Here is a 12617-nt window from a genome sequence, read left to right as displayed (position 1 = left end):
TGCTTCAGAAACTTTTCCAGCACTGAGATTTCTTAAATGGGAATAAATTCCCCAAAAGACAGGGACATCTCTTTCTCCTTTTTTTTTTTAAAAAAGACAATTTAAAACTGTGCTGTGCAGTAGCTTTCAGAAAATGTGACCCTGGAAATAGAAATCTCTTAAGTGTCTTGCACAAGCTATTTGCCGTGTGCTGCTGTGAACAATTACAGAATTACCTTCTGTTGTAACATGGTACAGGTAGTGTCTTGGAGGAAGGTGCTCAGGTTGTAACAGGTAATAACCACGGTTCCTGTCAAGTTGGCTTTTGACAGAGTACCAGTCATGTATCACTGCAAAGTGGAGAAGGGGCTTACTATGGAGGCTTTTGACACAGCAGGTAGATCTTCAGGGTCCTTTAAGAAAAGCCTTGATAGGCACCATGAGGCCAAATCCATCAGCTAGTGACTCTGTTCATACCCAGGAGTGCTCCTGGGTCCAGGTCCAGTCAGTCTGGGACTGTAAGCTGAGAATGGTACCCAAGGCATGGTGACATGCGTGGCAGAGGCTCACTCAGGACCCTGTGGCTACCCAGAGTCCTCCAGGAAGAGTGTCAAACAGCCACGATCTGAGCCTGCAGATTGCACCTCTTTGCTACGCTACCACATATAAAAGCTCAGCCACGCAACCCTCCCATTTACTGCTGCAATGCATGTCGACAGCAGGAGGAGGCAGGCTATGTACCACCTGGACATGCTAACCAGTCAGGCTATCCCAAATTATTGGATGTATGATTAGACAGTTGTCATGAAAGATGAGCATGGTTTCAGTCTTGCCTATGTGTGAAAAAAATGAAGTTCCTATAACTTCAACATGAGAACCCAGGGCCTGATTAGCAGCAGTCGGGGAGACATTGTCTTGGACCTTGACATATCCAAGACTATGGCCTTCCCCATAACCCCAGCAGCAGGTTGACATGGTGACCGTCAGATTCAAAGGACAAGAGGTTTCTGAACACAAAGGCATCCTTAAAGAATGAAAGGGGTACTGTTGCTCTACCAGCAGAGGTTTTTAAGGCAATTGGGCCTTTCAGCAGCCTGGGGGCTGCCACCCACCAGAAGATATCTAGGCAGCCAGCATCTTTTACACAGAAGATGTTTTCACCAGCTTGGAGGCTTTCATGATGGGCTTTGGGGTCTTTCAGGTAGACAAGTCATTTCATCAGCTTTCATCTGTCTTGGGAGGAGATGGAGGAGTTCCTCCCCAGAAAAAATCTCTGAACCCCAAGAACCTTAAGGCCTTTACTGAGTGATGGGCTCAGGAGTGGGAGCAGAGCACTAGCAAACCACTTTTCATGTTTCCCAGTCATCCTTAGCAGTGAGACATGACAACCAGATTCTGAGATAATGCTTTCAAACATTAAGCAATGAATGACAAGGACTGAAGTTGGTTTAGGATGCTGTCTTAGGAGCTGGTCCTAGCTCCAAACTTCACACAGGCATTCCTGATGCATTTAGCCTCTTAGACAGTTCTGCTCTTTTTAGAGGTGCCCTTGCTCTGTTTGAGGGCCCACTCCATGCACAGACAATTGAAGCATAGCCATCTGCCAGCTGTATTGAATATGTCCCTATTAGCTGTTTTACTTAAGCACTCTGAGCAGCCTCTAACTTCTGATGGCGTAGTCCAGCCTTTCCAGGAAAGCCTGACAATAGATATTTTTATTTGGCTATAAAACTACTCTGTGCTGCATTGACCTTTTTTTCCCCTGTGGTCTGTCACGGGGCTGAATGCAAATAATCCTACTGAACAGGTAATCCCCCAGAAAGTGATTTCAGCCCTGAGCAGAGATCTTTCATGCAGCAGGTTCTCGCTCTGGTCCCAGATATTTCCAGGTAGCTTTTCACATTTTCTGTTGCTGGATGTGCTGAGTGCCAAAATAACTCTCCTCTGAACATGACAGGAACAGCTTAATTGACCTGGAAAACTACAACCTGTTTCTTCTCTTTCATTTGGAAGATTAACCTTGAACTTCTGATGCCTGCCACCAGCAGGTAAATCTCACTGTTTGGCAAGTTGTGGTGGGTAGCATGAGTCACAGTGCTATGACCTTAGTGCTGAGCCTGCTTGATGCCTATGGCTATATAGAAACTGCAAAAGTTCCCCAGCTATGATCATAGGTGTCCTTAGCTCACTCACTGAAGAATGACAGCATTCTGAGCCTGATTTCCCAGTCCTAGCCTCACACCTCTTCTCTGCAGTGAGCTTAATGTATGTCTAGGCAACACACCAGTGTGGGCCCTGAGAGGATAAATCAGGCTGTTGCTACAGGATGGCATGGGTGAAGTACAGAAAAGTCAGCTACACTGTGAGTATTGGAGAATCCTACATTAAAAGGCTGTGCTGGTTTTAAGAAACAGCCCGACAGACTCCAACTGAAGGCAAGCAAATTTTTGCTTGCACAAGAAATAGATATACTTTTGTTTTGAAGTGCTCCTTCTCAAGATATTTCTCTATGAACAAAATCTGAAGATAGGATAAGATTTCATAACCATATTGGCTATATCAGTCCTGCAATAGCTGGCTTCCTGTTTTCTCCAGTTAACCTAAATGTATTATGACTGTCTTTTCCATAATGAGTTCCACTCAGAACTTGGTGCTCCCTAGGCAAGAGGTCATATTAATGTCATTAAGTCTCTTCCTGGAAGCCTCCTACAGTAATAAGGCTTAAAAATTGTGAGGAAAAAAGTAAGGTGGCCACCTTGCTCTTCAAAGACTTATGTCTAACCACAATATTTGTTGATTGTTTCAAATGAGGACAGCTGAAGATATTTAAACATATTTGAGCATGAAAGCAAAATTTGTTAAACTGTATCTGTCAGGTGCCAAATGTTCTACAGGCATCTAAAATAGATGGGCCCTGCCTTACCTGAAGGATATGCTGAGGCAGTGAGTTCTTTAAAGCATTATATTCAGACATGTTCTTTCCCTTCTGTTATTTCCACTGATGACAGTGGGCCTCCTCTACAAGCCTCACTGCCCACCTCTTGCTTGCTCATAAAGTTTAAGCCAGAAAGAAACACGCTCTCATCTGGTCTAACTTCCTGACTAGCAGATTTCACCCTGCTATTATGGATAGAACTTAATAATCTGTATATGGTTAAAGTTTATGTTCCAAAAAGAAACACTGTCCTGATATGTAAACATAAAAAATCAGAGAATCTGCACTCACCTTAGTTGTCTGCTCCTAAGGAGCTCTCTCAGCTAAAAATCTGTGCCTTTTCCTCTAATTTGTCTGCCTTCATCTTCCAAAAATCAGTTCATGTCATGCCTTTCTCCATTAGTCTGAAGAGCTTGTAAGTACCAGGCGTTTTCTCCACATTAAAGCACTTACTCACTATAATCACCTTACTGTAATATAAGTAGGACTGGATTTTAGTTTGGTTGCAAGTTAATACATGACAAATTTAAAAAAACATGTAGTTCAGTAAGCAGTGGAGCTAATGAAGTTTGTTTTCCTGTGGATTTGTACCTCATAGTGAGATTCTCTGGTGTCTCAAGAGCATACATTAGTCAAAGGTTTTCCCAGCAGTAAACCCATTCATCATCATCCATGTGGATTCTCTGGTCTAATAATATAGTTGAGCACTTCAGGGTGTTTCTTCCCTCTCTGCCGAGTTATTTTCTTGGAACTTGTAGGAGGGGAAGGGATATAGAGACTGACAGAAATACATAGGTGATATTATCAGTTAAGTTCCATTTGCATAGGGAACGAGACAAAAAATCAGTTCTATGCAAAGTAAACACTGGGTTTTAAACCTTTGCAGTGGAAAATGCCACTCCAAGTAGTTGCATTTGAACTGTCTTGTTTTTAAAATCTTTTTTCGGTATTGTCATTGGGAAACCCACATACCAGGATCCCCACTAAGGCAATGGGTGTTGCAGTTGCTCCAGAATTCAGATCTTTCCTGTTGAAAACCAGGCAGCCAGTTTCTTGTGGTTTGAGCTTAGGGATGCCGGGGAGTTCTGTACCGTATGGTACCAGAATATTTGTCTTCTGCCAAAAATTTCTGTCTCCCCATCATCTGCTCCAACCACATGGCCTTTTTTCCTTAACAGTCAATCACATCAGATATAACTGATATTTTTGGCACAGGAATTTATTAATCTCCTTGAAGCAAAGCATCATTATGAGGCTTCTGCGTGTTTCTACATGGGGCTACAGTATGTCATGTACTTGTACTGTCAAGAGTCCCAACAGTGACAGGTGCCACCTGTTAAAACACTGCTACAACTGTTTATGGATCTTGCTTCATGGAAAATACTGTCTCTAACCCATCTAGCTAATGCACTTCTAACCTTTAACATTACAAAATCTGAATGCGTATTATAGGCAGTGCCCAAGTAAGGCTAGGCATTGTGATCTGAGATCAGTACGGTATGCAAATTGATTCCTTTGGTATCTGCTACAAAAAAATACCTGAAGCAGGTTTTCTACTTGTAATAGATAACTAAAGTTTTCTCTTCTCCATTTGCTACTAAATAAGCAAAATGTAGGACTGCTGAGGACTAAATTCTGCCTTTGTCTAAATAGAATAGGAATAGGGGTGGCACTGTGTCTCTGCTGGCAGTCAGTTTGAAAAATTTGGTCAGTGAGCGCGTGCTTCAGCCAAAGGAAGTGCGGTGTGAATGAAGCTGGAGAGGGCTTGGCTGTCCTCCAAGCCTAAAAGCCGAGTTATCAAGACTTTGCAGAAGCTGTTGTGTCATTGAAGAGTGCCCCAAAGTATACTGCAGCCTTCCATTTGAAGGCTCTGCTGCCTGTCTTTCCAGGCATGGTGGCTGTTAAGGCAGGAGATATTTGGCAGCAACTGCATGCTATGTTACTGCCTTACTACCTTCTGAGTGTACAGAAAGGTACCGGATTCAGAGTAAGCGTGAACTGCATGACATTTTGCAGGTGCGATGACCTGGGAGAAAACATGGAAGAGATTTTGCAATCATTATTAGTGATTTCACTTCAATGTTTAATGTGATTTCTGTGCATTTTTCTCCAACAGGAGAAACAAGGCAGAGGAAAATCTATTATTCTTATGGATAGCATGGGTCTACAGACATGGGGGGTTAAAGAAATAATGACTGGCCTAGAAATGAATGTATCTGTGACAATAATGGGGCATGCAGATCTGGTGACGGCTGTACTTGAAAACATTTCTCCCAATATAGCTGAAGGGACTGTAAGTACAAATAAATTCACACAAAAACATTTGAGACTGTTCCACAGTAAGAAGCCCTAAAATTGTTGCTTTTTTAAAAATTGGGCAGCTCAAGTCAGCAAAATATTTACTTATTGTATCACTTAGGGCATTTTTTGACAAATATTTTGAGAGGTACTACCTATAAACTTTAATCTGGAAGGTAAGTATACTACTTCCCTTTCAAAAGAGGAGAAATTGAGGCATAGATCCTAAACTTGTCTACTGTCCTAGGAATGAGCTAGTAAGCAAGCCCAGAATAGAAATCACAGATTGTCATACTAGAGTTCTTGCTTAGAGACAATTCCAATTCTTCAGATTTTGATGAATTTAGGATTTAAGGTTACTCAGGAATTTCACTTTTGAAGTTCTATGCACCTCAAAAAATTGGTCTCTTAATGACTTTAAATAGTGGTCTTAAAGATCAGTTCAAGCATTTTCTGTTCTTAAGGTAAATGAATACTATTTTGAAAATTAGTGTATATATGAAGACATATATAATAGATAAGGCTGTTAGTTTCATTTCAAGAAACAGAGCTAAGTAACTATATACTTTGAAAATGTCCAGCCATGTATTGTATTTAAATATTCCTTTACAGAATATAAGGAATGGATAAAGCAAATCTGGAGTTAGTAGAACTCATATGCCCCCCTCTCTGAATGCAAAAACGTGTCTTTTCTACTCTCCTCAGTCTCCTTCTCATTAATTCCCATGCTGTTAGCTTTTTGTTTTTTCAGTGCTTCATGTAAAAATTTAACCTGCTGCTGAATTTATTTCATGTGGGTTTATGTTTTCCTCCTTTTAATAGTTTGTAATGCAAAACCATAAAGGTACAGCTGCTGCAACAAACTCCCCTATTGCACGCATTGCTTTTGGAGTCTAACTTGGCTTTGAATCCTAGCATTAATAAAAATGAAAAGTAGCATGGTCTTAAGCACTATAATTAACGCTTCTAAATTTTGTTCCTTTGCTGTCCTGTCCACAGCTGTGTTGTGCAGAATTTCTTCAATGAACATGTACTTTGTTTCCCTCCCAAACCAGCAGAGGAAAAATACTAGGAAATTTTACCCTCTGGTACTTTTTAGACAGTGCTTCTGTCTAATATTCCAGTATTTTATATGTTTTTGTTAATCCTAGATGCGAATTTTGACATTAAAGTCAGCAACTAGAAAATTAGAAAAAAAATGGTGTCATCTGTGTACAATAATCCTGGGTAAATGTAAAATTTCTGTGCATGGACCAAATGAGAGAAGGTGAGGAAAAAAACCCACATTGTGCATAAAGACATTTAAGGACGAATGCAACCAAATATTAAAAAAACCAAACTACTTATGTGGTGAAAATGAACTAAAATAAAAAACTCGTGTCTCAGTCACTCCAATATTTATAATTCCTCTTGTTGTCATTTAAAAGCATTCTTAAGATCTCTTACCTTGCTAATATTAGATACTTAATGCCTCCTTTTTTCCTGGAAGACTTTGGCACATTTCTGAGATCCTGGAATATTATTTTACATGTCTTTCACCTCTTTGAAGAGAAAAGACAAGGTTTTTCTCAGATACTTTTCTAATTATTTTTATGAAGTGCATTTATTTTTCATCATTCATCCTCTTTCTGTGTTTATTTTCAGTACTTTTCCTATTGAGCTTCTTTTGTTTCACAACCTGTACTTCCATGCAATTTTCTCTGATTGGCTAACAAAAAAAGTTGCCAGAATCGTAATATAATTTGCTACAGTACTTTACAATACTTTTTTGCTATTAATCTGTAAAATTATACTGGGTTGGACTCCTACAGCAAAGTGTTAGCCATTTATTTTTACTTATTTCATTGTGCTAAAAAGAAAATATCTAAGAGAAATACCAAATTACCTACCATATTATTTATCTTCAGTATTTAATATTTTGTCACATAACTAGGCCCTGTTTCAACTAGGCCCAAGTTTGAAAAGGTACTCCTTACAGCACAAATGACAGATGTCACAAAAATTGACAAACTTTGGCAGAGAACTACAGAGTAACTTGTGTGTGTGTGTTAAGTTTTGGGAAATGATCAATGAAATTTGATGTAAAAAAAGTGGAATAAAATATTAGAAGCAATATTATAAATAGATTATTGAAAACTGTTTGTAGCTTTCAAAGACCTGAAGTCAGCACATGTATTTTCAAGACTAGAAATCTTAAGAGTTGCTCCTGAACTAGAGATCAGAGTTGAAAATACAATACCTGACAAAAGGGGCCCCCATTTCAAACTTGATATATATTTTTGGAATCACTGGACTCTGGGTTCTCTTGTATGGCCAGCGTGAAAATCAGAAAGAAAGAAAATGGAGCGCCTACAGAAAATTTTAATGACCACTTTTAGAAATGCATTTTTCTCAAAATTACCCAGCTCTTAAAAAATAAGTATAGTCAGAAGTAAAATGACTGTGCTGCTGGTTTTTGGAGCATGACATTTTGACATTTCTCTCATTCAAGCCAACATTTCTAAAGAAACTTTCAAGATAGCACCTAGACAAAACACAGTATTGAAAACCTACTCTATTTCTTTTGAAATATAAATAGAAAGGCTCCCATTGATAACAGTGGGAATGCGTGATGACCTTTTGCTAATTTGAAAGTGCAGAAGTTTGAAACGGAGATGTTTGAAACCAGAAATGAGGCTTACAGCCCAAATAATACGTGCTGTACTTTTTGTCATTTTTATTGCATAACGCCATAATTTATTTACCATGCTAATAGTGTATGTGAGGATTTTCTTTTAAGGTAATTAAAATCAGTGATAAAAATGAACCATTTAAAACACCCTGTTACTCATTAACAAAACTAAAATCTCTTTACACTGTATAATTCATTTTCTCATTTTTTCCTGTAATGAATAGACATTATCTACAGATAGAAAGCTACGGATTTTTATAATAGATAACAGGAGCTTTTGTGCCTCCTGATGATGAAAGGAGGCACATCATGGCACATCTAAGGAGGCACATGCCTCCTTAGATTTTTCTACAGGCTAATATAAGAATATTTCATAAATACTCAGTAACAGCATGACACCTATCCCCCTCAAACCTTTTTCAAAGCCTGAAACAAAATGGGGAAATGGTTAATGAGGCCACATGGAGATGCAGTATGAGGAACTACCCTGTTCTATTGCAGAATTTCTATGTCAACAAATAAAATTGTTCCCTTTTGCATCTGATTCAGGCATTATACAAGCATGTTACAATTCTTTGCTGAAGAACTAGGAGTTTCTTGTTTCAGTCATAGCTACTTCCACATGGAGAGAGATTAAATTGAATCCAGAACTGCACTCTGGTATCACTCCAGAATTATCCTCTAGAAAATACACTACACACTTCCTAAAATTTCTGTAATGTTATTTAGTATATTGTGGTGTTATTTAATGTCATTTAATGTAACCATAATAATTACTGGTTTAACTTGTGGATACAGACCCATGCATTCCTGTTTTCAAATTTACATTTTAACCCATTACATTATTTGGTTTATTTTCAAAAGGCATTTGTGTATGGTGTAACACAGGTGTTAATATATGGCATAACAGTAAAGCTGCCATGCCTTTCAGAGTTTTTAATGAATAATTTCTTGAAGAATCATGAGGAATTTTCCTCATTGGTTTTAAAGGACGGTTTTCCAGAACAAATTTCTATTCTTTTAAATAGCTTGAGTTTTTTAAACACTTATCAATGTTAAAAAACCTCTCTGTTAAGATCTTCCGATTTTCTATCGGTATCTGTTCCATAGAAGTATTTCAGGAATGGGGATAATTTATTGTTATTTCTACTGGAAAAAATGTCTCTTCCTGAGGAGCTACGAGTACGTTAGTTATTTATACCTACACGCACGATGGTTTATCCGCCCCCGCCATGTGCTGGCCGCCCCCTGCTTGAGCGGCCTCCTGCGCTGACACGGGGGCGGCCAGGGGAGGGACAGGGACAGCCCTGAGGCAAGCGCGGGCCCAGGTCTGCTGCTGGGAGGCTCGGGGCGGTGGCCACCCCCCGTTGTAGTTAAGAGGAGAGCCCCAAGGCTTCGCTTGCAGGTAATTTCAGAGCTTGTTCTCCTCAGAATACCTGAACGAAAGGAATCCACAAGCCGCCGGGCTGGCGGAACCTCGAGAGGCCACCTACTGCCTCACCCGGTCTGCGGGGAAGGACGGACACCTGCTGCCCGCCTCGCTCTGGGAAATCGCCCGGGAAGGGGGCTGCCCGCCTCCGGGGTGGCCCCCGCCGCAGTGCCCTGCCCGCCGGGGAGGCAGCCCCGGGGGTCACCGCCACTCCCCCGCCCGCAGGCTGCACCGCCGGGTCCCCGGCCGGCGACGAGCGGGCGGCGGCGCCCGGCGAGGCGGGAGGTAGCGCCCCCCAGCTCTCGCGATGGCTCCCTGCGGCCGGCGCTTCTAACGGCCGTAACCCGGCAGTCGCTGCTTACAGCGGCGTAGCCAATGGGAAGGCGGGGCGCGTGGGCGGGGTTGCGAAGCCCGGCCAATGGGAGGGAGGGGCGGTGTGTTTAAACAGCGCGGGTGCCGAGCCCGGTCCCCCCGGGAGGTTGTGGCGGTTGCGTCGCCATGCCCGGCCGCCCCGACGACTACGAGGTGCTGCTCACCATCGGCGCCGGTTCCTACGGCAAGTGCCGCAAGGTGCGCCGCAAGGCCGACGGCAAGGTGAGGCGGTGGCGGTGGTGCCGGCAGCGACAGCAGCAGCTGCGGTGGAGGCGGAGGCACCGCTCTGTTAGTCGTGCTTCCTCGTAGCGTGTCGTTGCCGTCGGTTTCAGCTGGGAGCTGGCGGCTCTCCAAGATAAGCGAGTGGCTTTGAAAGCCTCTCATCTCTCCTCCGGAGCTCTGGCTAGTGTATAAGTCACTCCCTAAGGGTTTTTTTTCCTCCTTAGATCTTGGTATGGAAGGAGCTCGACTATGGCTCGATGACAGAGGCAGAGAAACAAATGCTTGTTTCGGAAGTGAATTTGCTTCGCGAGCTGAGGCATCCTAATATTGTCCGGTATTACGATCGGATCATCGACAGAAGCAGCACAACCCTGTACATCGTGATGGAGTACTGTGATGGGGGTGACCTGGCTAGCTTAATTGCAAGGTGCACCAAAGAAAGGCACGTGAAATCTGTTTGTGGCAATTTTGGAGTATCTAGCACAAAGTGTCTTGCGCAATCAAAAGAAAAAGCTCAAAGTGAAATGTATCTCTTCTTAGTAACTTCTGAACATCTTCGGGTCTCATCCTTTGGACCCAACAACTTTTCTGAAATGTGAAAATGTTGTACAAAATTACACCACCGGTGGGAATTGTGCTAATGTTAGACCCTCTGGGGGAGGAAGGGAATATTTTGGGGATTCTGCAACAAAAGTCTAGATGTCTTCCAACATATTTGGAGTGATTTTTTTTTTTAAACTTCAATTTTTTAAATAGATGTAGATGCCTGTAGATGCCTGTTGCTGTTACCTTTCTATAAAGGTGCTGGGGTTGATTCAGTGACTTTTTATAGCAGTAGTATTTAAAAAGTTACAGAACTAAGACTGGCAGCAACTACTTAAACTGATGTATGCTCAGAGAATACTTTTGTTAAACAATGTGTTCCTCTTTCAGGTATTACTTGGAAGAAAGCTTTGTTCTCCGAGTATTGACTCAATTGACATTGGCCTTGAAGGAGTGTCACAGACGGAGTGATGGTGGAGTCACTGTGCATCGTGACCTAAAACCAGCAAATGTCTTTCTAGATGGCAAGCAGAATGTGAAACTAGGAGATTTTGGACTGGCTAGAATATTGCACCATGACACCAGCTTTGCCAAAACATTTGTTGGAACTCCTTATTATATGTCTCCAGTAAGACATCTCTTCTGTGCCTTATCTCCCCTCTTGTCCCTCCAAGATCTGTTTTCTGCAGTGTTGGTCTCAGAGTCCATGAACGTTTGGGAGGTTTTAATGAAGAGTTACTAGCCTTAAATGCAGGTGACTTTTTTTCATAGAGTGTATATGTTCTGGAGACAAGGTTATTTTGCAGTTATTTTCATCTCCTTTCTTCCTCACACCATCACTGCCTTCTAATTGAAGTTGTTCTTCACTGTATAAGTTTTGATATATTCTTGGAATATTAGAGATGTAAGGTAGTTATGTTGGAGTATCTTGTTCCTGAAAGGGAACAGGGAAGCTAGAGTGCTTTTATGTTTCGTGGTGTTGAGGTAAAGAGCTTATTAAATTACCTCTTGATGGTGGGATTTTAATTTGTAATGGAAATAAGCAAGAACGAGTTATTTCCCTATCTGGTGCATTTTGTATGGGAAAGATTAATGTTGACTGAAATACGGAGTTGCATCAACTAAAGATTGGTGCAACACTTCAGTCTTCTACAGCGTAGTACTCCATAACTTGTTAAAATCCTGCTAGTAAGAGTAGCTGTGGAGGTTAATTAAGACAGAATCTTAAAAGCAACCCCAGTAAGTAATGGTTTAATTCAGGTTTGAACAGTAGCTGATTATCCTGCAATAATAGAATGACGTCTTAGTTAATAAACTTAAGATTGTTCTCTTTCTATAGGAACAAATGAACCACATGTCATACAATGAAAAATCTGACATCTGGTCTCTAGGATGTCTCCTGTATGAATTATGTGCTCTCTTGTAAGTATAGTAGTGTGGTAATGAATGTGGAAACATAGCTGTTAATGCATTTATGATTAAATTTTGTGTAGATGAAAGCTTAAAGGTGTCAGAGACTAGTCCTAGATTTTTATTTCTATATTGGTCTTGACATTAGGAAGTCAAAACAAACCTTTGATTGCAGCTTTTTTCTTAGTCTGATAGGGTTTTTTTAATGAAAATAAGTCCTGTAAAACTAGTGAAAGAATCCAAGAAAAATGTTGTTCTTCAGGCCTCCATTTAGAGCTTACAACCAAAAGGAGTTGGCAGAAAAGATAAGGGAAGGGAAGTTCAGACGAATACCATATCGTTACTCAGAGCAGTTGAATGAACTTCTCAAAGAGATGCTGAATGTAAAGGTAAGAATCAATTACTAATTTTTCCACCTATAATCTGAACTAGTACTGAAATACTAGTTTTCCTTCTCAATTATGAAACAAACTGAAGTAGTGGTTGCTATCACCTTGTCACTGGCAATATCACTTGTAGGGGAAGGAGGGATGAATTGTGCTTTGAGTCCATTAAACAAAGGCAGCAGCTCAAGTGTTATGCCAGGCTCACAGGAGGCAAAAAGGCTGTCTCAGTGTTGGCTTATACAGAATTTCCTAACAACATGCTTAACAAGGTCCTATAACTTCAAGTTTAAAACAGTTCCAGTGTGTTTGGAAGTTGGAAGGGGTTGTTTTGTCTTCATTTTGGATTTTGCTTTATATGGCTAATGTATAGCT

The 12617-nt window shown here is 41.1% G+C and overlaps 1 protein-coding gene across 3 annotated transcripts in view; it reads left to right on the top strand.

Moving 5' to 3' along the window:
* The window catches only part of NEK2 (NIMA related kinase 2), a 43774-nt gene that overhangs the window by 24656 nt on the left and 6501 nt on the right, over positions 1-12617 (top strand). Inside the window, exons 1-5 of one of the 3 annotated variants that reach the window (XM_072856880.1) lie at positions 9765-9906; positions 10131-10348; positions 10840-11077; positions 11789-11871; positions 12122-12248. In XM_072856880.1, coding sequence (XP_072712981.1) covers positions 9811-9906; positions 10131-10348; positions 10840-11077; positions 11789-11871; positions 12122-12248 — 762 coding nt within the window. In that variant the 5' untranslated portion in view covers positions 9765-9810. Of the gene's footprint in view, positions 1-9764; positions 9907-10130; positions 10349-10839; positions 11078-11788; positions 11872-12121; positions 12249-12617 lie in introns of those variants that run through there. The other 2 variants (XM_072856881.1, XM_072856882.1) reach the window with 2 other exon arrangements.

Source organism: Ciconia boyciana, chromosome 3 (genome assembly GCF_034638445.1).
Source record: "Ciconia boyciana chromosome 3, ASM3463844v1, whole genome shotgun sequence".
In the NCBI taxonomy this organism is placed as follows: Eukaryota; Metazoa; Chordata; class Aves; order Ciconiiformes; family Ciconiidae; genus Ciconia; species Ciconia boyciana.
This window is presented reverse-complemented; position numbering and strand designations above follow the sequence as displayed.